Source organism: Larus michahellis, chromosome 4, assembly GCF_964199755.1.
Source record: "Larus michahellis chromosome 4, bLarMic1.1, whole genome shotgun sequence".
Taxonomy (NCBI): Eukaryota; Metazoa; Chordata; class Aves; order Charadriiformes; family Laridae; genus Larus; species Larus michahellis.
Window position 1 is genome coordinate 55,153,733 of NC_133899.1, and position 26,617 is coordinate 55,180,349.

At 47.1% G+C, this 26,617-nt stretch overlaps 1 protein-coding gene across 6 annotated transcripts; it reads left to right on the forward strand.

Moving 5' to 3' along the window:
- The first annotated feature begins 494 nt into the window (after positions 1 to 494).
- Positions 495 to 26,477, forward strand: BMF (Bcl2 modifying factor). 6 transcript variants are annotated; one of them, XM_074584959.1, is made up of 7 exons: positions 505 to 605; positions 2,022 to 2,186; positions 3,130 to 3,450; positions 4,403 to 4,566; positions 18,070 to 18,167; positions 24,206 to 24,254; positions 26,412 to 26,477. In XM_074584959.1, the coding sequence occupies exons 3-6, from the start codon at positions 3,135 to 3,137 to the stop codon at positions 24,252 to 24,254; spliced, it is 627 nt and encodes a 208-aa protein (XP_074441060.1). In that variant the 5' UTR covers positions 505 to 605; positions 2,022 to 2,186; positions 3,130 to 3,134; the 3' UTR covers positions 26,412 to 26,477. The 6 variants fall into 6 exon arrangements, with proteins under 6 accessions (XP_074441059.1, XP_074441060.1, XP_074441058.1 ...); XM_074584957.1 differs by lacking the exons at positions 24,206 to 24,254; positions 26,412 to 26,477 and adding an exon at positions 9,350 to 9,543 and having other exon boundaries at positions 18,070 to 20,023; XM_074584958.1 differs by lacking the exons at positions 2,022 to 2,186; positions 24,206 to 24,254; positions 26,412 to 26,477 and adding an exon at positions 9,350 to 9,543 and having other exon boundaries at positions 495 to 605; positions 18,070 to 20,023.
- The last annotated feature ends 140 nt before the right edge of the window (positions 26,478 to 26,617 follow it).

The following is a 26,617-nucleotide window of genomic DNA, read 5'->3' on the forward strand; positions in this document are numbered from 1 at the left end:
ACCCGAAACAGGACGCGGCAATTTATATTCCCGCAATGACCAGCAATGGAATAGCAATTTTTAAGCGAAGGTCGCTCTCGTCGTTACGCAGCCCTGTCTCCGGGCCGCAGGCCGGGCTGCGCCCTCTCCTCTCTTCCACCTCCACCCCACACCCGCCACCGATGAGAAGAGTGGCCGGACGAGGGCCCGGGGTTCCCCCACAGCGCTCGCCCGCCCAGCGACTGCGAGCGGCGGGTTGGTGGAGGGACACATGGCAACACCGGCCGCGCCCCCGAGGGGGCCGGGCCGGGCCGGCCGGGCCGGGGAGGTGACTCCCCGCTTTCCCGCCCGCTTCCCGCCCTCAGCCGCGCCGCTCCACCGGCCGGGCCGGCCCGGGCCCACCCCCCTCACAGCAGCGGCCGTTGCCCCTAGCGGCGCGCCCCGCCCCGCCTCTCTCCGCCCATTGGCCGGCGGGCGGGGGCGGGGCGAGGCGCGGCGGGGGCGGGGTCGCCGTCAGCTGTTCGCGGCCCTCCCGGCGGCGGCGGCGGCAGTTTGGCGGTGGGGAGGCGCGGCGGCGGCGGCTGCCGGGACGCCCCGTCCCCGCGGGACGCCTGTCCCGCTTCTCGGTGAGTGCCCGGGAAGCCCTTTCGGCACGGGGGGGGAGGCCCCTCTGAGACAGGTTTCCGGTCAGGGCGGCGCCGGGGCCGGGCGCGATCGTGACAGGGAAGGGGGGGTTGCCCCGGGGCAGCCCGGGCGCGAAGCCGGGGTCCCGCGGCGTCCGGGGTGAGACGGACGGGCTGGGAACGAGCCCGGTGGGCACCGAGAAGGCAGCGATTTGCTGATGTCAGCTGATCGCCGGTGGCCAGCGCTGCCCCTCCTGGGCCGCCCCGCCGGGCTGGGGTGTCTCGTCCCCCGGCGCTGCCCGGAGGAGGAGCCGCGTTTAAACCCCGGGGCCGGGGGTAGATCTGCGGGGTGGGAGCCCGGGAAGGGCTGGGCTGAGAGCGGCTGGCGGCGGCGGAGCGAGGCCGGCCAGCTTTGTTTTGGGAAGCTGGCAGGCACGTGTGCGCTGAGCCCTCCCTCCGGCCGCCGGCCTGTCAGGGCGGGCGGCTGCGGCGCGGCGGGGCCGGGCTTCGCGGCGGCTGCGGCGGGCCAGGGGGCGCGGCGGATTTCTCCCGTGGGTCGGGCAGGGCGCTGGAGAGGCGAGGGCGCCGCGTCCGTGGGCCGGGAGGGACGCCTGGCACAGCCGCCCCGAGCCCGAGCTGCTCTCCCGGGGCGGGACGCGGCGGCTCTCGGTGTGTGCGGCTCCCAGCCTGAGCTGCGCGCCGAGACTGTGGAAGGAACCTCAGCGCCTCGTAGGGCGAGTTATCCTTCACGCCGCTTCGGCGTCCTGTCTTCAGCATTCCCTGAGAGCTCTGCAAAAAAGTCGGACCGTGTCGCGGGAGGTCGAGTAAAACTTCTTGCTTTCTAAACCCTGTTTTGTTCAGGGTTTGGTCTGCCGGCGAGCTTGTGCCTTTGTTGCACTTTCTTGTGCTGAATGCCCGTGTCCCACCGGGACTCTGACGGATGGGATCTGGCAAACCTCGCTGCAAAGACAAAATGCATTATCGCCCTGCCATTCTGTCAGGTGATGGCGATTCAGCAGCAGGGCTGGCAGGAGATCATCTATGCCGGCGTCTCAGGACCTGTAACTTCTTTCGGTGTGCTACTTTAAGCCATGGATGTGAATGTTATGAGCATTGTGCCAAAACAGCGTTGCTGTCATCCAGCAGAGCTGGACCAGCTGTGGGGCTGGTACCTGTTCTGCTCTTCACACTCTTCTTTGGGAGTTGTGGCTGGGCTGAGTGAACCGCTGTGATGCAACAGCTTAAATAACTGTGGTGGCCCTGAGTTAGAGCCCTGCACAAATAGTTGTTGCGCTGCTCTGTCCCTTTGTCTCCTCTAGCATGTTGGTGTTGCGAGTGCTGCTCACCTGGGGGGAGATGGGAGCACCAAGGGAAGCGCTGAACACATCCTTATGAAATTATTATTAATGTCTCCTTCAGGCCTGAAATTCCTCTTGCTAGTCTTCCGTTATGTTAAATGCTTCGCAAACCAGAGCAAAGGAAGAGACATGAAGAGTTGAATTTCACTGCCTTGTTTGGAACTGGGTGGAAATCCTGGAGATGGATCTCTTAGGAGACTGTCTTCCAATTGGGTTAGATGCACAGGTAACAGTAAAGGGACTTGTGGCTTTTTTTGGTAAATCTGCTGCTAATTACTGTATGTTTGCAAAGAGCTCTGAAATGGTGATTTAGGGTTTATTGGATGGTTTTTTTTCCTCCACCATCTTTGTCCAGCTTTGTGCTGCAACAGAGCTCATGAATGTTTACTATGGCAGCTACAGAAGCCCTGCTTTAAACACTGACACCACCAATGTTTTTTCTTTACTAGCAGGATGAACTAATGCACTGACAGTACATGTAGGCTTTAGGGCAAAAGGGATAATGAAGTGACTACATTGCCAAGTTTGGGACATGTCTTACGTTAAGCTGAGGGAAGAAATGAGAAGTTGAAAGGAAAGTTGGCCCTTATAGGAAGAAGTTATGGAGAGCTTCACAGAAATGGCTTTGCCAGCTCTCGAGTTTTGCAACACTGGGGTTTCTTAAAAGTCCAACCTTGCAGCCGTGTGATTACAAGAGCTTTTATTCATCAATAAGTAATAGATGGGAAAAAGTGAGTGGGGCATACCATAAAGTTCAAATATGGCAGGCCAAAGCAAAGCAGACCCCCAAAGGAGCTGGCTGGCCACGGGGCAATTTGAAGGATTGGGGTTGCTTTTTAAAAAGATGTCTTTTCAGTCTCTATGTGCTGAGGGTGGGGGCTGGCTCCCTCCTTGTGACCAGTTGTGGAACTGGAGCCACGGGTGGATTCTTAGACACACTTAAACTTTGTCTCCCTCTGGCCCAGCACTCGAGGACTTCCCACAGAGCCCGGACCTTCACCACTGAGTCACTCGCCTCTCCTGTATGTGCAGATGGGCAGCATTGGGAGGGAGGCAGGCAGGCAGGCATGGAAAAAAAGGGCTGTGTTTTATTGTTGGAGCAGAAGGCATTCTCTCCTGGACAATGTTCTTGTGTCTTAGCTGTTTCCTCAAATGTCCCTTTATTGCAGGAGCAATGGATCGCCCCAGCTACCTGGAAGAGGACTATTCTAGCCTGGATGGGCTGGACGATGACGTGTTTCACTCTGATGACTTTGGACTTGCAGGTCAGCCTGGTGAGATGACTGCAACTGGCATTTTCACACAGAACCAGTCCTACAGCTGCCTTCTGGGGAGGTTTCAACTATTCCCCCTCACACACTGCTGTGGTCCCGGTATCAGGCATCCTGAGCAGCAGGACAAGGCAACTCAAACACTCAGCCCATCCTCTTCCAGTCAGGATGTTATGTTGCCTTGTGGAGTCACTGAGGAGCCCCGGAGACTCTTCTATGGTAAGAGCACTCCAGTGTCACCAGCTTTGCAGCAAGGGAACTGTCCCTTTAGCACTTCCCCAGTCAAGCAAGGTTTCTTTCATTAAGGCGTTTTATTAAAGGCCTGAAAAATATTTTGCTTTGGTCCTGCTCCCTCAGGAAAGACAGCTGTATTTCCTTACCCTTGCTTGTCCACTGCAGGAACGAGACACTGGCTCATTGCTTCCACTGTCCTTGATATTCCTACTCTTTTTCTTTTTGGCTTTATTCTGTCACATTTTATTTTATTGCTAGATGTTTAAGTGCTCACTGTACCTCGTATTCTATGATTTGCCTACATTTTTTCAACTTCTAGTGCTGTCTCATCCACATAGGAAGACTCCTAGAAGTTTTCAGTGGAGAGAGGGAAATGCAAAAATTTACACTCAGTGGAACAGCTTTTAGACTCTTTACTGGAGTTAAAGCTGTTGAATAAGTAGCATGTCCACCCAGTATTTTACTAGTAACTGATGGGACACCGCTCAGCTTTGCGTATCTGATTCAGCTTTAATTCAAATCAGTCCCACTAAGTGCCAGAGAACTGAGAAGTCTGACGGAAAAGATATAGCAACCTTTAATGGGAGACAACTTGAGGCACAGATCTTGTAAAACTGCAAAATTGTTATTGAAAAAAAAATCAGCACTTGGCTAAACTATAGACAAGCAAAAGGAACAAAGTGTAAGATCCTGACAGTCACTTGGTTATGGGAAGCAACACAATGCTCTCCTTAATCGATATAAATCTACTTAAAAGCTGAGCAAATGTTTTACTGCATGTGTACGGTACACAGTCATTGTTTGGGTTTCAGGAACTGGATTTTAACATGAGTCAAAAATTGAGGATTATGTGTAGCTCTTTCCTCTGTAAAGTGTACCGAGTAGAAGAGCTATTCTTTGCACTGGAAGAATGACTCTTCTGATGTCTGTTTTGTAGGCAATGCTGGTTACCGTTTACACGTTCCTCCAGTTGGCTTTGCATTGGATCCGCACCTCCAAGAGGAACCTCAGGAAGGTCAGCGGGAAGCACGTGCCGAGGTGCAGATTGCACGGAAGTTGCAGTGCATTGCCGACCAGTTCCACCGGCTCCACATACAGAGGGTAGGGTGCCTCTGGGGGGGAAGGTGGGGGAAGGAAGAGTGGTGCTCTAGAAGACTGGCTCCAGGCATCAGCTAAGTGGCCTGTTGTCTAAGGCAGCAGACTAACATCAGCGATAAAATGGCTGTGGTATCCTGATGAATTTTGCTTATGCTAGATTGCTGGCTTTTCCTAAAGATTGGCAGGTAGAGGGAAGAGAATGTGTGGGATTGCCTTTACTGCCTGGGAAGGTCGCTGTTCTGCGTTAGCTGCTGCTATTCCAGCTCTTCCAGTTCATCAGCAATAGGGTCACTGAGGCTTTCTCCAGGGATCGCCCCCTTGCTTTTTATTACAGCTTTTACACTTCTCCGCTTTCCTCACCACCAGTGTCTTCTCTTCTGTGGCACAGGTGGCCACCTGTGGCTTATAGCAGCTCCTCGTGTTGGAGATGACAACAAGCCTGGAGTCTGTTCTGACACTCCTTGTTGTCTAGGGGTAGTTGTCTGAAATGTTGTGGAGTATATTTAGATCATGCTAGACTTGCTAGCAACTCCTTCGCCAGACAGTCCTAGCTAGTGTCTCAGACTTGTGACTAACTTCCTCACAACAAAAGACAGCTGTTAGATGCCATCAGGTCTGAAAACCACACTCCAGAATCTTGATTTTGTTTTCTTTTTTTAAAAAAAAAAAGAAACCCTGCTCTTCAAAGAAACAAAATAAAACCCAGCACCCCTAACCCCCTTGATTCTTTCGTCCTTGCCCTCCTTCCCCTGTTGAGTAAGGGGTGAAATGGAAATCCCAGCCCATGCAGAGTTTGTCAGAGGTGGCAGAGGTTTGGCAATAGGCAGCACTTTGCCACTTCTGTGGAAGCCCAACAAGGAGAGTGTGTATCTGCTTGCATGTGAAGAAGCTGATGCTCTTGCTGACTTCAGGGTGGGACAGAAAGCTTCTCTCATTCCAAGTGAGTTGGTGCTCTGTTAACTGTGGGATACGTGGCAATTCTTCTCAAAGGTAAGTGAGGATCTCTGTCCTGGTCAGAGAACGTGGCTTGTGGCTGGGCAAAGGTTTGGTCCCGTCTATGTCATGAGATGGCTGAGGGAATTCTGGGACTCTTCATCTCCAGATAGCAGGAGGATTAAAGAAGCTGTAAGAGGAAGATTAGCCTGTAGAAATGTAGATGGGGCTATGAATGTCATGCAGAAAATTGCAGGAATAACGAGCTACCACAAGGTTTTTAACATGCATTGTGTGTGGTTGAATGGGGTTTTCCCTAGTGCCACCTTTTCGCCAGTGATAGCTGAGGACCCCACTCTCTCTAGCCAGATTCTCACAGGAAAGGCAAGGTTAATCATCTCAGTGGAGAAGCCCTGGAGTGAAGTGGTGGAACTGGTTGTAACTTGACCCCTTTCATTTCGAGACCATACCTATCTGATGTCTGTGCATTGGAAACCCATCCAGGAATGCCCACCCAAGCTGGCCCGCTAAAGCTGCCCTGGGTCGGGCTCTCTGCTGCCCCGTGGCTCGGGGCGACCTGCCAGCCTTGGGGGCTCCTGGTGCCACGCACAGGCCAGCAGCCAGGGCTGCCAGCCCGGGCGAGCTGCCTGTCAGCCAAGCATGTGGGAGAGTTAGTAAACAAAAGCGTCCGCCTGCGCTACCCGACAGAGCAGCCAGCAGAGGAGGAGCTCTGCTGTCTTTGTTTGAACTGGAAGAGCAACAAGTTGTAAAAGGGTGAGGGGGGGCGGGAAGAGCCGTTCAGCCTTTTAAATTTGAAAACAAAACAGAAAAAAAAAAAAAAAAACCCAGCCCAAAAACTTAACCCGAGGATGGAGTAGTTCAGCCAGTGGTTCTCCACAGCCTGACCCTGGGATAGGCCTTGGCATTTGGATCTGCTAAGGGATTCTTTCTTGTTTGTCAGGAAAACTGAGTACTGAGCTATATATTAGTGTCCAAGGCACCGTTCCCCGTGGAGTGTTTCGTTGTCGTGCCCAATCCCTTCCCTCCCAGCCCTGCATGGAGGATTTCCTTTGGCTTTTGGCACAGATCTGCTGTGCAGAAGCCCCTCTGTCCTGTGTGTGCAATGACTCTTCCCAGCCTGTTGCTGAAGAAGCAAGCAGTCTACCCCTGGAGACACGTGAACTGGTTCACAATGTGTTGTGGTTTGGAAGGGGCAGTCTCTGAGACATGGAAAACTGGGCTGTCGTTTATCTTGCTGTGAAACTAATCCCTGATTTGGATGCCCCCTTCCAGCTTGTCTCAAACATTTGGTCAAAACCAACTTTCCAGAGTGGTGCCTTGAATCAGATTTAGAATACCACAAAGTTAGTCACACCAGTGTGGTCTTGTGAAGTCCTGAGAGAGAGCAAGCCTGGTTTTCAACAAGCTGTGCCTCTTTTCGGAGCCTACAAAACATCTTATCTGTGAACCTGTGAAAAGAAAACGTGCCCTTTCAGTGGGAGTTAGGAAAGGCTTTCAGCGTTGGAGTAGTGTATCCAGTTAGCTCAAGAGTTGCCCTCTCATGGCTCTTCAGTTCTGCGAGACTCTCCAGCAGTTCAGGTATGGCTCCCATTCTGCTGCTGCAGCAGCAAGGCTGTGTTGACACAAAGGCTGCTGGTTAATGTACATCCCTGGCTGAGAGGAACTGAGCAGGCAATAGCTGCTGAGGTTGACGTCACTGAGTTGTCATTGGACTCAGCTGCACGCACAGTCTAACCCCATCCCACACTGGGAACCCTGGAGAGTCACTGTTATCTCTTCCCTGGGCTCCCAGAGCTATGTGGTATTTATTTTGTGGTTCTTGGCTACACAAAAGATTTTTGGGTATGCATCTCGTAAGAATAAGAAAGTTGGCTGCACCTATGCTTGCTTTTGGCATGTACACCATTTTCAGGGTTTCGTTTCCTATTAATATATTAAACAGAATACAGTAGTTTAAAACCTGGCTTTTTCATCCTTAGAACAGTGCTAGAGCAATAACGCAACATTCCCTAGAACTCTGCGGCTTTCATCTCCTTAAGATGCTGAATTTATTATAGGAAGGACTTGAGCAACACTCTGTGTTCCTAAGTAGCAGGGCCTGCTACAGGTCGATCCAGTTTGCAAAGGGCTCTGCAGAATGACATGCAAGACCTGTCTACATTTTCTCGAGCTCTTTAGTACCTCTTACCTGTCTGAGGCTGTGTAGATCCTGGCAATGTTCCCTCTGCTGTGTTTCTCTCACCCTGCCCCTGGAAAACAAAAGTAGAGCCAAGCCATGCTTTCTGCAGGAGGACCCAGTACCTGCCACCTCCTTCTTGGTTTGGAGCAAGTGTGCCTTTGCCATGGGATCTGTGAAACCGCTTGCTGTAGCCCAGCCTGTGGCTGAGCTTAAAGAGTGCGCTCTGAGGTTATGGAGAACAGAGCTGAGCTTAGGGGATCTGCTGGGAGGTTGGCTGGGATGTGCTCCCTGCACCCCACGTGTCCAGGCCATGGCAACAAACTCTTGGGCTCTGCTTTAGGTCCTGAGTGCACTTGAGTTCCCTCACCTTGAGAAGTGGCTTCAACCTGTGCTGGACCGACAGTGTACTTCATGACATGACGTGCTGCTAGATGGGGTGGGAGTAGACAACCAGAGGTGTTGGCGGCAGCAGCGCAGAGCTGCCCCTATAGGGGCCTGGGGTTATACAGGAGTGGGGTGGATGACACTGTATATCAATATCACACCCCTTCGGTTTGACTTGCTCCGTTGAGACACTGGAACACTACGGCTTTTTCCAAATAAAATAACTCTTTCTAAGCAGGCTGCAGCTTTGAGGGGACTGTTTTTATCACATCTCTTCTTCACGGTGATAAGATCACTTCACAGGGGATAAAATTGTCTCTTTAAGAGCCAAGGAGTGGTAGCCTTGAACAGTTCTGGGCTCGGGTCCAAGCAGAGCCACTGACTTGCTGTATGACCTCAGACAAGTCTCTTGACCTCCTTGTGCTTCAGTCAACCCATCTGGAAAGCTCAGTTTAAAAAAAGCTGAGCCTCAATGAGAACCAGATGCTGAATCAGAGCTGAGCTTTCTTGAGTAAATAAGTGCATTACAAACAACAACAAAGCCCCTTTCCAACACATCAGGAATCCTGCAGTTGATTTAGATATGCTGACCATGCTCAAAAAGCCTCCATAGATCTAGCTACAGAAAACTTTGTTTCTCTAAATTCTCTACTTGGTTCAGCAAGTAACTCTCTCGCCGTCACTGCCACGGGCTCGAGCAGCCCATGGAGCCCAAATGCCTGTATCCATGCCGGCTGCGGACAGATGGCTGGGCATGTACCTGTTTGCCTCAAGTTAATGACACTGAAAATGTCCAGGAGGAAATGTTGTTTTCCTTTGAAAGTGAAACTTGTTACGTTTTGCATATTTTTTCCCCTCTGTCTCTCATGAGAGTTATCAAGGCCTCCTCTGAGACACTTCTGCTTATGCAACAGGGAGCCCATGTCTTTTGTCAGAAACTTATCAGCATGAGAGAGTGGGTGCACAGCGCTACGTGTGCATCATTTATCCCAAACACCATCAGGCTTCTCTTCATCATTTACTGAGGACACTCAGGGAATTTTTAACAGTTGCGTTTTTTAAACTGGAATTGTTTGCAGGAAACTTTCCTTTATGATGACTTTGCATTCTAGGAAAAATGTTCAGAAAAGTTTCCTAATCATGTAATGCAGAGACTCTCAAACTGACCTGCATCTGAGCCTGTAGCACCGGCAGCTCCTTACTTTACTTGTACCTGCAGTCTCTTTGAGGCCTGGGGTAAGTTCTTTCATTCATTTGTTTCCCGAGTAGGTCAGTACGTTTCAGGATCTTCTCTGCTGGCTAGTGCTTGCTGGTCTCTGCTGCTGCTGCTGCTGTGCAAAACAGTGGGTCTCCTCTTCAGCTCTGCTGTCTGTGGGATGCCCGTCGGTGCAGGACTTGAATTTCCAGCTGAGGATGCAGGAGCGTGGCGAGGGAGAGTACCAGGTGGAGCGCTCCTGAAGTGGGTGAGCCTGGTTTAGAGGGTGGGGGGGGAGGGTGGGTGTGAGGTTGGGAAGACTGAGGTGTAAAGCAAAGTTCTTGCAGGGCTATGGAAATGGGGGTCCTAGGCTTGAGGGATGGGGGGTGCCATAGGGGGAAGAGGACTTCACACAGTCAGTGGAGTCAGAAACTTGACATGAGGAAGTGGAGACAGATTTTTTGCTTAGTTTTTTTTCCATTTGACAAATGACAATGAAGGAAGAGGTAGGCTTGGAAGTGCACCTTTCCCTATGCATACAAACGACACAGCAACCTGTTGCTAACAGCTGTTCTGAAATCCTGCCCCTTGTGGAGCTGATTACTTGACATTTTAGGTTAACAGAAACTTGCTGGTATTTCACATCTGGTCTGAAATTATATTCTTTGCTATGTTAATAAAATAAACTGAGAAGAAGAACATAGTTATGCCACTGTGTAAATCCGTGTTTCTACCATATCTTGAATGTTACCTACAGTTCTGATTTCCTTCTTCCAAAAATGATGCAGCAGAACTGGAAAAGGTTCAGAGAAAGGCAAGAAGGATGATGAAACTTCCATATAAAAAAAAAAAGTGCTATGACTGATAAGCCTAAAAAAGAGACAAAGCAAAGGGGTAGCAATATTAAACAGAAATCAAAAGTGACACAAAGGAGATGGATAGACTAATTTCTCCCAGTACAAGAACTAGTCAAAATCCAGTCAAGCTAGTAGGAGACAGCTCAAAGTAAACGAGGTAGTTTTTCATGCAATAGGTAGCTCCGTGGAACTCCTTGTCAAGGCATATTGTGCAACCCAGTGCTTTACCTGGGTTCAAGGGGAATCGGGACAAGTTTATGGCCATTGAAGGAGACATTAAATAAACAAAAACCAGATATGAATCAGGAAGTCCTAAGCTCAAACTAGTTAGATGCTGGAAGAGTATTAGGGGGAGCTATTGCATGTACTTGCCCTCTGCTTTTCCTCAGGCAGCCACATAAGGCTGCTGTTGGAGGCTGGGCTCTACGAGCTCTCGATGCAACAGTCACATACAACCATTGTATAACGGTTTAATAAAAATCACAAAACATTTGCATCAGCCTAATCTATCCATCTTCTCCACGCTTTCAGCTGACAAAAGATTTAAATATATTATGGTTTTGTTCCTGCTTAAAATAGGGGATAATGTTAAAAACCAAAACTTCCTGCCTAGCTCTGGTAGAGGAAGTGGGCAGAGGATAAGGGAGCCCGGTGGCAGGAGAGTGATGCGAGCTCTGTGCAACAGCTTGCCCCAAGTCCTTCACCCCGCCGGACACAGGACTGCAAGTGTCTTAAGGCAGTGGGGCCACAACCTCAAAATGCCAAGATTGCCCACATTAAAGAAAACAAAATAATTCTTTAGGATGGTACAAGTTTTACAGTATTTCTAACATCACCTGCAGTATCGGTGCGTGATTTAAATAGCGTGCAGTGCTGCTGCTTCTCCAGTACAGCCCCAGTGGTCTCTGCAGGCTCTTCTGCGTTGCCTTGGCTCTCGCAGCAGCGTGCCGGCTGTGACAGTGGCAACGTGCTTTCTGCTTGTAGCAGTGTGACAGCTGAGAAATTATTTTTCAATTAAGAAATAACTGCGGTAATATCCCACTTCTTTTTTAGTGTGTGAGACTAGAAAATGCAGGTTGTAACTTGTCTGAGATCATGCAGGGATCGTTGATTGGAACCCAGTCGTTCTGCCTCCAGTCCTCCGCTTAGGTTGGTTGATATTATTAAGATACTGCCATCTCTGAGGGGGATGATGAGATGTTTGGATTGATTATTTATGGTGAGGAGTGTGTGCGTTTGTATTTTACTCAATTAAATTTTATGGTGGAAAGGCAGGAAAGCAAGTGCCTGACTGCAGAGTCCTCCTTTGTTTCAAGCCATTGAGGAGGAATGTCCCGCCAGCCTTTTATAGCCTCTGTTTTAGGTTTTTTTTTGTTTCTCAGTGGTAGCTACCCTTGCCAATGGCAAAGGAATCTTTCTGAGGACCGTGCCACAGCAGAAAGAATAGCAATCTAAAAATAAAAGCAGTGAGGCAACTTCTGTTAACCCCAATTAGGTTTTCCTGAGGTGACGCCTGACAAGGCGCTGGCGATGGGCGACTGCGGCCGCCTGCCCAGGAGCCCCCGAAGGGCCCGCGGACCCCGGGCGGCTGGCGAGGAGGAGCGGGCCCTGCGTGAGAGCGGCTGTGCCGGGCAGTGTTTGCTCTGCGGCTGCCGTGTTTATATCCCTCTCTAAATTTAGCCTCTGAGTCATCAGAACTGCTGACGAGAGGCTGCTCTGCCCGCAGGCTCTGGGGCTGCACCTGCCCGCCCTCCCGCCCGCTCCCCTCGCAGCGGGGCAGCCCTCCACAACCCCCTCACCCCACCCTGCCCCAGCCCCCCCCAAAAATAAATTCCTGCAAAAACTTGCAAAATGGTATTTTAATCGAAAACCCCGAGGTGTGCTTTAATCACTAGGGGGTGTCTCCCGTGCAGTTTCGGGAGCGCCTCCCTTCTGCTGGTTGGGGAGGGAATCGATGCGAAGTCAAGGTCGGTCCATCCTGCAGCCCGTGCGGGTTCAGCGAAAAATGGGGTAAAGCTGTGAAACGGCTCTGTTGGTTCCTGCTCGGGGCCCGAGTCACTGAACCTGCCCCCGGCTGTGGCTGTGGGAGGGGGTGAGGGTCTGCTCCTGGGCAGCAAGGAGGTCTGGTGTCATGGTTTGGGCTGGACTGGCCACTGAAACTCTCTTCCTGCACCCTCGTCCCCCACTTCCAGCATGGGGGCAAATCACCCCCCTGGAGCCCGTGCCGCAGGTAGAGAGCAGGGGTATCAGGTGCAGCTCTATGGGAATGCAAGACCCTTATTTACTGTATTTACGGAAAATAAGCCGGCGTGCCCCCCGGGGGTGCAGGAGGGGAAGGCTGGGGGCCTGGGAACGCACTGGCCGGTGGTTGCCCTTCCCAGGTTGCCGTCAGCTGGCTGTTGCCATGGCGTCTGTCTGCTTCCCCTTCCTGCCCGCTCTGGAGAGGAAGGCGTGAGTGGCTGCATGTTTGTTTTTGAGCTACAAGAAAGTTGAGAAAGGGCTCACCTGCACAGCTGTGCCTCCAGCAGGTTTGGGGCAATGAACGTCGCCATTCGCTGCTCGGACTGGTGCCTCGGCAGGGGCCAGTGCTGCCCCCCTGGTTCAGGCTGGGCAGCCCTTAAATGGGTTTTGGGGGTCTCCTGCACCCCACACCCCTCCGGCTACGCCCGCTCCTGTATATCCTCTCTCCATAAACACATGTGTTGCCTGTCTTGCCTGGCAAGGCCTGACGGAGGCTTTGAGAAAGCCAGCAATACTTGAAACGGTGCCTCTTTCTACCACAAGTTTAGTCCCACGTAGTCTGCAAGCCAGAAGGATGCAGATCCCCAAGGACGATCCTTGTCCTCATCTCTGTGTCGCCATGAGAAACCATGCCGCTAAGCTCCTCTTTCGTTTTTTCTCTGTTACTATCTCCTTTTTTTTTCCCTGCTGCTTTTACACATGCATTATTCTTTGGTCATTAGGAATCACAGCTGGAAAGATTTGTATTTGACTTCCATTGGCCTGCATTTCTCTCTCCAGCGGGGGACACCTTCTGTAACCCCTGTTGCCTTGGGGACTGTGACTTTCTAGTCTTTCTAAGCTAAAGCATATTTTGTGGTAGCACAATATGCCTCCAGCCACCTGGCAGCCAAAACAGCCTTCAGCGATGAGTCAGCAACTGCTCCCGGTGTGCAAGTATTTTTGTTTTCAGTGAATAAATAAAATCCCAACAACTTATTGCTAATACTTGTATTAGTCATTAAAGGAAGAATGATGTTTTTATGTGCACATACGCCATTATTCTTCATTTGCTATAATAGTGCCATTTATGGCTGTATTTTAATCCCTCTAGTTAAGATGGGATCAGAATTTGACCCTTAACCATCTGGAAGCCATGAAGCAAAGTCAAAAGTTGCCCATGAGATAAAGAGGGTAGACGGGTGTACCCTTCTGTACATGTGATAGGAATGTACCAGACCCACATATGACATGTGATGAATGTATTCTTTATTTTTTTAAGGAGGGATATTAATGGCACGTATGTATCAGGTGGAAAAGTGATTCCTATTAATCTGTTAAAAATTTATGCTCAAGAATTCAAGGAACTGTGTCAGAGGGACAGCATTTTTTTTTAAGGTGTATTACCTGTACTGATCTTCCCTTGGTCACCCCATGCAAGGGCTTGGTAGAAGTAAAAAGCTTGTGACATCTGAGGTGCTCTTTGACAGATAGATAGCTGTATCCTTACGGTGTGAAACATGCATTAGGAATATTAATTACAGGGAGGGAATAAATGTTGGGTCAATCCCGTCCTTCTTTCATTTGCTTCCAGTAAAAGTCTTGCTGGGTTTTTTTGTGTTTGTTTACCGGTATTCTGGCTTTTGGTTCAGTACAGTTCATGGAATAGGCTGCACTAATGTACTGTTGCGGCGCAGGACAGTTTTCCTGTAAAATGGCTTTTCCTTGTGACTCATTGAAGCATTCATGCTAACGCCTCAGACAGACGGTCTCTTAAGGATATCCCCTTTAAAAAGCAGCAGCTGCAATAGGAAATGGTTTTATGTGTTTCCAACTTTGTGTTGACTTTCTGTATTCACAAGTCTCGTCTTCTTTAGTTGCAGTTAGTGTAGAGGGCAAAAGAGGCTTCTTTCCATCTTGGGAAAGGAGCTTTAAAATGTTCATTGTGTTGCTACCGCATGGAGGTGGCAAAGTGTTCATCCTTGATACTTTTGTGCAGTAGTGACTCTGAGGATTGCATTGTTTTGGTGAGGGACAAATGGGCATAGTGAAGCTTAGGAAAGTTATAAACCTGTGCCACAATAGTTATGAGTCTTAAAAGACTGTAAGAATTGACCTGAAATGCATCACATCGTAAAAAAATTGATGCCAAATTCATGGAGTCACTCTCCTGGGTTTTCTGTCCTTCCTGGCAGCTAAATCATACCACACCAAAAAACCCTCAGTCCTCAAATATTTGAGTATTTTTGTCACAGCAGAGGTGTATCTAGGGAAAAGCTACTGAAACTTGTGAAAAGGACATTTTTTTAGTCTGGGACAGTCCTTTCTATAAATTGTTTATCTCTATTGCAAAGCATATCTGCCGTTCCATTCCATGGCTCTTGTCCCATGCTGAATTAGTACCACAGAAAGAAGATCAGCCCAGAAGTGAAGCCATAACTCTATAAACCCCCTTAGCTAGGCTTGCCCCTGAAGGAGCTGGTCCCAGCTTGCTCCTCTTCTCAAGTTGCCTTTCTGTTGTGCTGGCACAAGCATCAGCTTGACTACCTGATGCCACGGATCAGATGGATTAGGATGACCTGATCAATACTAAAGGCAACTTCTTTGCCAGATTAGTTCTGGCCTTGATCATTGTCCTGCTCTAGTTCACTTTCCTGCACTGGTGTGAGGAGAGGACAGCGCGAGCAGGCTGCTTCAGTACGCCAGCCAGTGAAAGCGTGTGTGGGACTACACCACCGTGGAAGGAAATGCTGGCTGAATACGGACCCAGGGAAATGCAAGTCCTAGGTCTAGGAATAAAACCTGGAAAGCTACCCTTGGCCTAGTGCTCTATTTTTTTTTCACTTCAAAACAAAATTAATGGTGTCAACGTCCTTCATAAAGTGATTTGAGATCTTATGCTTCTCATAAGCAGAGGCACAAGGGTAAAATAATTCCTATTCCTTTCTTGCCTGGAAATCTCCTTGAGTGTCTCAGGCAAATAGCGGGAAGCGTTTTTAACTGGAGGACAAAAATGCTGTACCAAAAATGTGGCTTCAAGAGGCAGTGAAACAAACACAATAGAGTATAAACTAAAAAGAGTATTGAGTTTTACTCAGTATTTGTGAGACCACATCCCACTGGTTCTCATGCAGGTCTGTAACCCTTCTGAAAGTAGAGCTCTAAAACTCTCATTTACTAAATAAAAACAAACACTAATACCTTCCTCAAAAAGCTCCTCCCCTTCAAAAAAAAGGGAGGAGGATGAGGTCAGTCCTTCCGCTGTTTTTCCCGGAATGTAGCCTCCTTTACCTATCACTGCAAAGAACAAGTAATCCTTTTCTTCTGAGGTGACATGTAAAACTTAAGGAGGAGACAGAATATTTAGAAACCTGTTATGGTGTGTGAAAAGTGCAAAGCAGCCTCCTACATGAAGCAGGACATTAATACGGGGTTTCTCATATGTGTTTGTCCTCCTGACAGCGTGGAATAGTTGAAATTACACGTGCCAGATCAGCACACTTCCTCTTGTCTGCCCCCAAATTAAGCTGAGATAATTTCAAGCTTAGGATTTTGATACTAATTTTTAAACATCCTTTTGCATTTCCCATACTAAGTTCCTGTAAGACACTTCTTTACCCTCTTGGCTGCCAGTAGAATAAAATAATCTGCTAAAGCAGATTGTCTTCTGAGCATCTATAGTTTGTCCACCGTGCTCTCCTAGCATAGCTCCCTACTTGTGGACACTGCAGAAGGCGGCATTGTGCTTGCATGCCACTTCATTGACATGCTACCTGAAGGTCTCTGTTTAAGGAGGAGTCCGCTTAAGCTGTGATAGCTTGATAAAAACATGGTATCTAGATGTCATCGGGACATGCGGTTCCACGCGCGTGTTTGAGCAGGTCTGGGAGTGTGGCTCTATGGAGGAGGGTGAGAAGAATCTCTGGAGTTTGATCAGGAAGGACAAACCCTGATCAAATCAAAAGACAAGTAACAAAACAAAAACCATCTTGCTTTTTGAGACCAAATTATGTTTTTGTAACCCAGCCCTAGGGGATAGTTTATAAAAGATTGTTTTCACCTGTAAACCTAGCAATGCCTGATCAGTATGGACTGAACCCAAGGCTGCTTACTTTGAAATAAATGATACCAGGCTCTAGAGCCGCTGTCTGTGGGTTATGCTCCAAACACAATGGTGTTGAAATGTGTGATGGGATCTGTGTGAATTCTTCTAAATCCAGGAGACAACTGTTAAGTCTTGAGGGTAAGAGGAATGACCCACTGCTTAGATGCGAGATGAACACAGGTTTTCTGAAGCCTGTTTCGTGTGTACTTGTGATTCAAATGGCACAAATCTACTCACGATGAAATACAAACATAATTTAATGACTATCTGGGAGGACTTTGAAGAACTGCCTATTGACACAACTCCAATACACCAACTCTGGTTGCAACTCTCTCTTAATTGTGATTATGTAAAGAATCCCTTGCAACTGTGTTGTTCTGCCCTGTTGGGCTAATCTGAGTTGAAACATCTTGTTCATATAATGTGCTTCAGTGCTCTTTTATGAACTCCTGTGTACTGAGGCAAAGTTGTTGGAAGCCAGTCTTCTGTTTCCTCGTCTGCTGGGGATTGGGGGGGACAGTCGGGGGGAGATTGGGGCTGGTTTGTTTTGTTTTCCAGAAATGATCAGTCCTGCTTAGCAAATATGGAATTCTGGATGAGAAAACAAAGACTGACTTCTAATAGAGGGTCGGTTATTGAGGTGAAATAGTATCCCAGGCTGGGCAATGTAAAGAGAAACCCACCTGTTTGTATGAGATGCCATTAAAGTGTGGGGAGGTGGGGGTATAATCGGAGCCACTTTTGCAGGGGTGATTACATATAACAAAAGAAGGAACAGTGTCCCTGCCCCAAAGCTGCATTATATAGTCCGGTGTCCCCCTGAAACTCAACTCCCATGTTTCTTCCTTGACAATGGGACCTGAAATAACCTCTTGGTTTTGGTTTTTTGTGTGTTTTCAAGTATGTTCTTGCTTAAGGTTTAATTGGCTCCAGTCAGTAGGAAAGGGCTCCAAGGCTGATTATTTATGGCTTACTGTCAAAAGTGGCTATAAAAAGGGCAGTATTATCTTGGAGATGCTGGGAAGGAAAATGTGGTGGGGGGAGGGTGGGGGAGTGTGTGTGTGCACGAATGTGTTTTCTTGTACTAGATGAAATCAGAGTTTTGCTGTCTCAGCAGTGTGGTTTAAATTGAAGATTAACCCTTTGACCTTCACGGTGTCAAATCACTTACAGATGGATCACCAGTTATATTTTTTTCTTTTTTTTTACTTTTGGGGTGAAGGGGAGCCTTTTTTTTTTTAAAAAAAAAAAAAAAAAGGTTGTTTGTTCATGCAGCTGGGGCTTTTGAAAGGCTCAGAAGCCAATCTGATTAAAAACAGCACTTGGCTAAACTCTGCAAAATCCTACAAGCAAAAAAAAAAGTTTAATCCTCTTGTGCACAATGCATAAAGGGTCTGCTCTTTTCTTTTTGTAATGTTAGAGCTACAATTATTTCTGGAGAACTTATCATTTCCCTCTCTCCCCTCATCCCTTGCTGCACCCCCTTGTTATGCTGATGGGATTAAAGTATCTGCTCTTGAAAAGTGTAACTGAGTTGTTATTGGAAAAGAGAAGTGGTATGTTGCAATTTTAGAAATATAAATAACCTTGCTTCAACTGTTCTCCTCCACAGCATCAGCAGAACAGAAATCAAGTGTGGTGGCAGCTTTTTCTCTTCCTACACAACTTGGCCTTAAACGCGGAGGCGAACAGGAACCACACTGGGCAGAGGTGAGCTTCGCCCGCCTGTTTCAGGCCGCATCCAGTCTGCAGGGAGCACTGAACAAACACTGGTTCGGGGGCGAGACATTGCACACCGCCGGCCGGATGTGAGGACTCTGAATTTCTGATACTCGTCTTCAAGTTTGGGGGTTTTTACGGACTCTTCTTTACTGCTGCCTGCCTCATGAGGCAGGGAGCTCTTGTCCAACACTGTCGAAGGAAAGCCAGAATGTGGGTGTGTTTGGTAAAGCTTGCTGCTGGTTCCCCGTGCCGGTGACCTCTGTGCAAGGGAGGCAGGTATTAGACTAACGGCTTCCTCTACCCTGTGTGTTAGTCAGTGGTAGAGTGCAGGAGTGTCATTTTGGCTGCTAGTTAAAAATGATGTCTGGGACTGATGAGTCTGAACACACTTTGGGTATCTTCCAGAGCAGAGATGCTTGATTCGTCCACAAAGAAAGTTCTTCTTAGCAATGAAAACATTCAAGTAGCTTATATCCATCAGGTTACTTGTTTTCTGCATGGGTTACTGTTTATTTCCTTGCACCCTGCATGAGAGAAAATCACAAAGAAATCTGATCTCTCCGACCTTTCAATTGGGCACCAGTTGCAGTTCTCTCACATGAAGTTGCTCTTTGTCATTGCCATCAATAGACAAAATCATTTCAGTAGAACAGTCTTAAAATTAAACCCTCTTGGGGTTGCTGGTGGCTATTAGTTTCTGCCACTGTTTGCTTCCAGTTCAGAGTTCACAGTGCCCATGAGCCGGCATGAAGCCAGAACCCGTGGAATATAACACAAGCGTCATTCTTCTAGAATGCTAATGTATATGTTTTTATTAGTTTTATGATGGGTGTTTATGTTGTTTTGTTTTTCTCTTACTATAATGTGGTTGGTCAGGAAGGCTTAGGTCCCAGGCATCCGATAGTTTTGCTTCAGGATTTGACAGGGAAATTAATTAGCAACTAGTCTGATGTGTACACTGCACAAGCAGTCTGTCCATTACTCTAGTATGTAATGGTTGGAGGCTGCTGTAAGCATCTATTGACTAGCAGCAATAATATTACTTCAAGGGAGATCTTCTAACAGTTCCCGGTTTGTATGCGCTCAGAAGTTTGTCCATATGCCTGACACTAGTGGACCAGCACAGGGAAATTACCCTCCCAAAAGGAAGTAGCCTTAAATATCGATGGCTACTTCTCTGTAGCCTTAAATATCATTAGTTCGCAAACCCAGTGATGACTAGGGTAAAACACAAACAGAAAAGCAATACAGACTTTATTTTCTTCAGACCATTTCCACATTGCCACTGCACCTTTTTATAGGTCTCAAAGGATACAACCAGCATGAGGAAGAGCTGTCCGGAGAATTGCTTTTCAGTCCTGTTACAAATGTTGACTTCAGGTGTTGAGGAATTCGGAATTCTTCTGCTCTTGGTCCGCTCTGAAAAATAAGCATTACTGTACGGGAAGAGTAGTTTACTTGCACACACGCTTTCTCCTCCACCCTTCTCTGCATACCCTTCTCTAATTCATGCTTTCTCTGGTATTTGTATAGTCTCATCATTGCACTGTAGTGTCTGGTAACAATTTGCTGAACACAGTTAAATTTGGATTTTCTCCCTCTCTCCCAGCCCCATTCTCTTGATTTGCATCCTGCTTTACTGTGTCAAAATGTGCTTTTGCTCCCTGAAAGAGGTCCCCAAGCCTTTTTCACTTTCATATATTCACAGTCACTCTCTTTCAACATAAGGAGAGTTTATGTGAGAAAAGCTTTTTTTCCTCCTCTTATGTTATTTTTCTAGCTAGAGCTAGAGTAATATGTTTGTCCATGATGGTTAATAATTCATATAAATGAATTTCAAGTAATATGGGGGGGGCGGGGTTATGAAGAGGGAGGGTGGGTGGGGTTTTTTTAGGAGGGGGGATTGTTTTGGTTTTGTGTTGTTTCTTTAAGCGTGTGCACTACAGAGTTACCCAGAGGGACACAGGCGATAGCTGTTGCTGACTGTGCTGCAGCAGTTATGGGAAGCCACTCTCTGCCCATGTTGACAGGGCTGAGGCTTTCCATGCCTTGCTCTGCACAGTCTGCTTGGAGTAAACGCTGGTCATTGGAGAATGAGGACTTAAATGGGGGGGGAAGCCTGAGGGGTAGCGCAAGCGCAGACTGAATTGAGGACCCCCGAGAAGCTGGATGTTAAGGAGAAGACTCTTAAATCAGAAGCTATTAAAAGAGGCAGGAATGGAAGTGCGGAGCCTCTGGAAGCAATGCAGCAACGCTGCCTGCCCGCACAGCTCTAAGATGTGACGCTTGCATTTTCCCCCCATCAGGAACATTCAAAGCTACACCATAACAGCCCTGCAAGCTACAAAAAAATCAGCAAGTGCATCTGATGCTTAAAAACCATTGTGAGCTTTCCCCTTCCCCTCTGCCTTGACTTGACTGCCAACAGGCCAATAAGACCTGTTCTCTGGATGCGTAAGCTGGAAAGATAGGTCTGGTACTAGCGCTTTCTGATGTTGCAACCCAACCAGTCTTACCAACCAGGGTAAGACTCTTCTTAACATGGAGAAACGAGTACCTGAAACCCTTCCTCAGTCAGGCTGTCTGCCTCAATAGAGTCATTTGGCTCAGGGAAAGACACATATTTGCGAGTCTGTATTTCCCGCTGCAACAACAGACTTATCAAAATTGGTCATGCCAGGGTCTCAAGTTAAAATCTCCTTGAACAACAATACTTCATTGGAGACGTAGAGCTAATGCTAGACAAAGGCCGACTTCCTGCAATATGCGTGTTGGTTACTGGTGCCAGAGATTTACAACCACTGATAATATATTTTAATTATATTCCATATCTGCATATCTTGGAGAAAGGAAATATGCTCTGTCAACCCAAAAGTCTTATTTTGCTTCGTGTAGATTTGGGGGGGCAGGCTGGTTATTCATTTAGGGGAAAGCAGCCGCTTCATACTTACAGGCTCACCTACTTGAGGAAATGGCGGGAAGATTTCACACGTTTGTCAACCAATACACGGGTGCACAGCACCCATGTATTTGTCACCCATTCCACATTAGTAGGGCCCCTTGAGCACCCACCGAGGACATCTTCCCCCCAGAGTATCTGTTGCAGTGTGGCCATGGACATACATCGATTGTTTGGGGAATCCAAAACAATCGGATTGTTTCCAGTTCCAAGGAACATGGTTTAAGTCCTGTTGGTGAAGGAGTGTGCTTGGGTTTTTAGATATTAGTTTGTCGTGGTGAAAGGAATGGGACACTGTTTCTCTCTGTTGTAGATCTTTCTCCTAAAACAAATTCCTGTTTTTAATGAGCAGTTCTTGAGAAGAGCTTGAGCTGCTGCTGATGGTACCAGCAGCCTTGAAGTATCTTACTTGCCTTCCCCAGTTCTCCAAAATGGCTTCAAACCTCATCTCTCTTTCCTTGAGGGACAGAGTTCTTCCTATCCCTTCCCAACTTCCCACCCTTTTGAATATCTTGTAACATTCCCATCCCTGGATTCAGCAAGCCTGGTGCTAGTAGGGAATAGTTAGGTTTACTGTTGTTTCCTGCAGTTCTTGAAAGCTGAGCCAGTAATCACAAAGTGACTGCCCAGGGATAGCTGCAAACTGCCGTAAATAGGATACAACAAAGGCAGGGGAGAGGATGAATTTGCATGGAAAGGGTTGCCGTTGGATGTGTGTGTGGGACTGCAGCCTTCCCCCAAGGTGCTGATAATCCCTGGTAGCCACTGAACTCCTGCATAACTGATCACATATCTCAGTTTAAATAGCTGGTTGTTATTAAATGTTTGTTGGCTAAACTCTCATTCGAGTGAGTCCTGAAAGAAACTTCCTTATCAGCCTTTGCTTTGGAGCTGTGTATCAACAAGGGAATAGAGGGAAGGAACCCAGTCCTTCTTGGTGTAGAAAGGGTGATTGCAAAGAAATCTTTCTTTCTACTAGCCGTTTACTTTGTCCCCTCAAGCCTGGATTAAAGGTATAGGCGATATGTGCACGTGAGCTTAGTACAGTCCTGGAGTTGCTCCATAGCAGTCACTGGAGCTGTACCCAAGGTTGAACTTCATTCAGTGTGGGGCTTGGCACTCTTCTGGGAAACTGCAGATTCTGCTCATTAGTTGACTAGGGAGAAGGGTTGGGGTTTCTTTAAGAAAAAGCAAAATTACTTGAGGCACTTGTTGCAATGTCACCCTGTCAACTCCACAATGAATTTCACCCTTCCGCTACTGGTCCTGACCCATATGTCTGCTGAAGCTGTGGGAATGGTGAGACTGTGACGTGCTGAATGGTGCGCTATTGAGGGTATTTTTAAAGGGAAAAATGACATATGTGCTAGGATCAAACGAGAACGCAGATATGTGGAGGTCTTGCCTTGTTTTACCAGCAATATCTACTGCGGGATTACAAGTAGAAGGACCACGGAATGCCTGTTCATATTCATGGGAGCTCTGCACATGGACCAAGCACTATCGAGTATTAGCATAATTTGACAACAAAGGTTTTTAATAATGTCCTTCAAAAGAGTCTGTCTTTCAAACTGGCATTTGTGATCATTTGCAAAAAATGCCTACCTTTTGCCTTTGATTGTTTTAGCAAGAAGAAATACCTCAAGGAACTGATAAAAGATCCTAGGACAATCTTTTACAGTTCCTAAAGACTTCAGTGGTCTCTGTTTCTTTGGTTTGCATGTGTTCACGCAGGTGTTACACAGCTCAGTTCTTCTCCACCAGGAAAAGCAGAAAAGACCAAACACATCAAATGCACTGGAATGTAATTGTGTGCGTGTGCGTGTGTGTGTGTGCGCATGTGTGTTCTTAAACCGAATGCAGTCTGACATCCCCTACCCCTTCTTTCTTCCACGTGCCTCACCTTCCCCCTTAGCCACAGAAAGGAGGGTCTCTTCCTGCGAATCCCATGCTGGAAGTTGGTTTCTGGGAAGCGAAACCTGATGTCTGTGGGCTGTTTTTTAAAGCCATGTTTCAGTTCTGTCTTCAGACTCTTTGCTGCCTTTGGGGAATGGAGGGGTGGGAAGGGTAGATTCTTAAACTGTTTTTAAAATCTATTATGGAAATTTTGCATGTATAAAGTTATTCTTAAATCTAAAGGAGTCTCCCCGATTTGTGGACATAGCTCCAGGAGAGCATCGTCACAGATTCCTCAACTCCGGTTTTCATCAGACTATTCTGAAAGGAAAATTTGATGACCAAAGGGGGAGAGAGTGGTGTGATGGAAAGATGACATTGTCAGTATCTCCTTAAATAAATGACAAAAATCAGGCTTGTAAAAGGGAAATTTCAAAACAGCCCAAGGGATTTGTATGTCTGTTTCCACTGGCTGCATTTGAAAATCCTGCCGCTAAATTTGAGTTTGGGTATCTATCTAGACTGTTGGGGGTTTTTTGGTAAAACTAATCATGTATCTCTTCTTCTGTTCTCTTCAATGGTATGGAGTTCAGTCTCCCAGGTTTCTAGGTAAAATTCACTGATGAGTGAAATGTGGATTCACATTTTCTCTCTCCTTTTCCTGCATGACTTTTCTATTTTGGTGGGATACTTTTTTTTTTTTCCTTTTTAAAACTTCAGAGCCCTTCATCTGGAAAACAAAAAGGGTGAGGTGAGCTAGAATTTGCAATGTACTTAGTAAACTTTCCCTCAATGAAGGGTTTCCCCATGAGTTCTGATATTCACCAGAATATGATACTGTCCTGCTGCAGAAGTAAACCCGATGCTCTCCTGTGAGATTTCTGTCTGGATTAGTCCTGAAGTGCACACACCTTCTTTGCCATGGACTGAGACCCAGTGAGAATGTAGCATTTTGTTTATCCTGGTTGTGTGCCTCCAGGACTCCTGCCTGTACCAATGGTGACTGGGCAGAGCTCCTTTTTTTTGTATCTGTGCAGTATATTTGCTTTGTGCTTTCTTTCTTTGGTGCTTTTTAATACTTTAATACTTGGATTTTTTTTTCTAATAACTGGTACAATTTTTAATAAAATTGTTAAATTCTTTGTCTGTGGTCCTTGTTGTATTTTTTAAGGAATGGAGGGCATTTACATAGCTGGCCTGTTCTGGAGTTACCCAAATAAGTAAGTGATACAATTTCCATTGTTCAGCTTTGAAAATATCTGGTAGATCCTTTTACGTGCATTCTAATACCAGGCCCTGCAACAAAGACAAGATTTGCTTTCCAGATTGGACTGCTCTCCTTGGGCATGATTTAATTTGTGAAACGGTCTTTCAAGGAGGTATATACCCCTGCTTGGATAGAGAACTGCTGCTACTTGGAGCTGCACGGTTAACTTGCTGCTTCAAATCAGGAAGATCTCTTAAGACATATGTGGGATGCATCCTTCAAATTTCCAAAATGTAATCTTTGATTGATGGCTGCTTACCTACTGCCTACGCAAGTACGCTTAAAGGCATTCAGGCCTTGAGGATACATTCTTATTGGTTGGTAATCCTGCCAGGAAAGCATGATTCTCACTGGTCTTCTGACGTAAAGGCAGCGGAGGAAGGTGGCTGTGCCTTTCAGAGGGCTTGTAAAGCGGTGATGACTCCTCAAACACAGACATGAGAATGTCTTGGCCATCCCAAGTGACAGCAAGACACGTGTTTTGGTAATCATCAGGCCTGTCCTTAAGTTTTACTCTGCTCCTGTAGGGAAAAACTACCTCCATTAAGTAACGATAGTTGACATGGCTGGAACAGAAATGGTGATGTGTGTATTGCAAACTATTTATAATGTAGCTGGTCACACTCCTTCAACCACATGCCGTCTCCAGTGCGATGCTGCTCGTAGAGTGTTCATGGGAGGCTTTAGGGAACCCAGTTAACAATCCCACCCGATGTTAAGTTGCCTCGGCTGGTGTGTGCATGTTACAAAAGGGCCTTTCATTCCAAGAACACATGATGTGTGTGGTATGAAAAGCCACATGTGCATCTAAGACCACAGGGGGAAAAAGACAGTTTTTCTTTTCATTGTATTAGATCTAGTGAGAAGTGTGTCCCCTGGCCAGCCTCATGTGACCGTGAAAGAGCCTGTTGTAACACACTGATACGAGGGGACAGAAGTGAGATTGACTTAGATGGGAGGGTTGGCTCTGAATTTCCTCATTCTTGTGTGGTTAAATTCTCGCCGTTAATTAAATTCTCACTCTTACAAGCTTTAATAATTCTTGTATCAAAGAGAAGGCGGCTTTTACAAATGAACAGTTTGTAATGTTACCGCAGAAGCGTTTGCCAAAGCAGCAGGATGCACTGCACCTTCCTCAAAGCAAAGGCAAGTGTGCAGATGTATGGACGGCCTCCCTTCCTCTGAGATCTCCTGGATTAATCTTAGCTCTTTGGTTTGGCTCTGTCATGACCTGCTATCTGTCACCCAGCCATGGCAAAGTAGACTCAGGGTGCATGGAAACATTGTCAAGGGTAGGCATCAGGACCAAACACTACAGGCTGGAATGTTCCTATTACAACAGATATTAATACATTTTAATTTTTTTTGTAGTTTGAAAGAAACTGGATATGCCAGAAAATGTGCTTCAGAAAAGCTTTCTTCTTAAAATACTAAGCCTGCATGCTAACAGGGCACTTTCCATCTATTTCCAGCCATGACCCCTTTCATGGCAATCACATGTCCCTCGCTTGCTGTACTAGCACGACTAGCACTTTAAGGGAAAATGAGTTTCGTTATTAAGTTCCTAGCGGTATGCTGTAGGGACAAGGTAAAAAGTTTAAGTAGGATTACTGCTTCAAGGAAAAAATGTTTATCAAGAAGTGCTCAGCCTGTCTCGTTAAAAATAATAAAGCACTCTGAGGATGAGAGAGTTCTTTGGTTGCGCAAGCTACTGCACAAAGCACTCTATTTTCATGGCTCTGGCTGCTGAAGTTTAGAAGCCACTACAGTATATGGATTGGGGAATATTTTTCATGCACTCGTGACATTGCTTTACAGCGCAGTAAACGTGCCGGTCCTTAGTCTCTGCAGTGCATATGCAAGCTTGAAAGCAGCTCTGCTAACCTGAGTAATTCAGAAATAATCCAGCCCCATTTCCTCCTTTTTCCCCCCTCCTCCCCCTTTTTCTATTTATGGAGAGATGGGCTTTTGGAAGGAAAAAGTGTCCTGAAAGCAATTTTTGACAGTTTTGGGAGATTGTTATTAAAATGCAAGAGCTGCAGTTGCTTCATTGTCCTTATCACTAGTTCCTATTGAAAGGCTTGAACTGAAAGAAACCTGTTTCCAACAGGAATCTAACAAAGAGCGGATTACAATTTCTGGCAGCGAGTTGTCTTCCACCTGACATGATGCGTGGTACCCTAACACACGTACAGAGTCCAACAACAAACCACCAGGCGTGACGCGCTGACGTCAGTATTCATATTCCCCTCTATAAGTCCTTTAAATCTTGATTTCTCTTAAATGAATTATGTTCTCTGTAACGTTCATAATGGA

What these genes read in the sequence shown, in the direction of transcription:
- BMF (XM_074584958.1), top strand. Translation starts at nt 3,135, where the DNA reads ATGGATCGCCCCAGCTACCTGGAAGAGGACTATTCTAGCCTGGATGGG. An exon ending in GCCCCGGAGACTCTTCTATG is followed by an intron (nt 3,451 to 4,402) that starts GTAAGAGCACTC and finishes TCTGTTTTGTAG; the next exon opens with GCAATGCTGGTTACCGTTTA. An exon ending in ACCGGCTCCACATACAGAGG is followed by an intron (nt 4,567 to 9,349) that starts GTAGGGTGCCTC and finishes TTTCCCGAGTAG; the next exon opens with GTCAGTACGTTTCAGGATCT.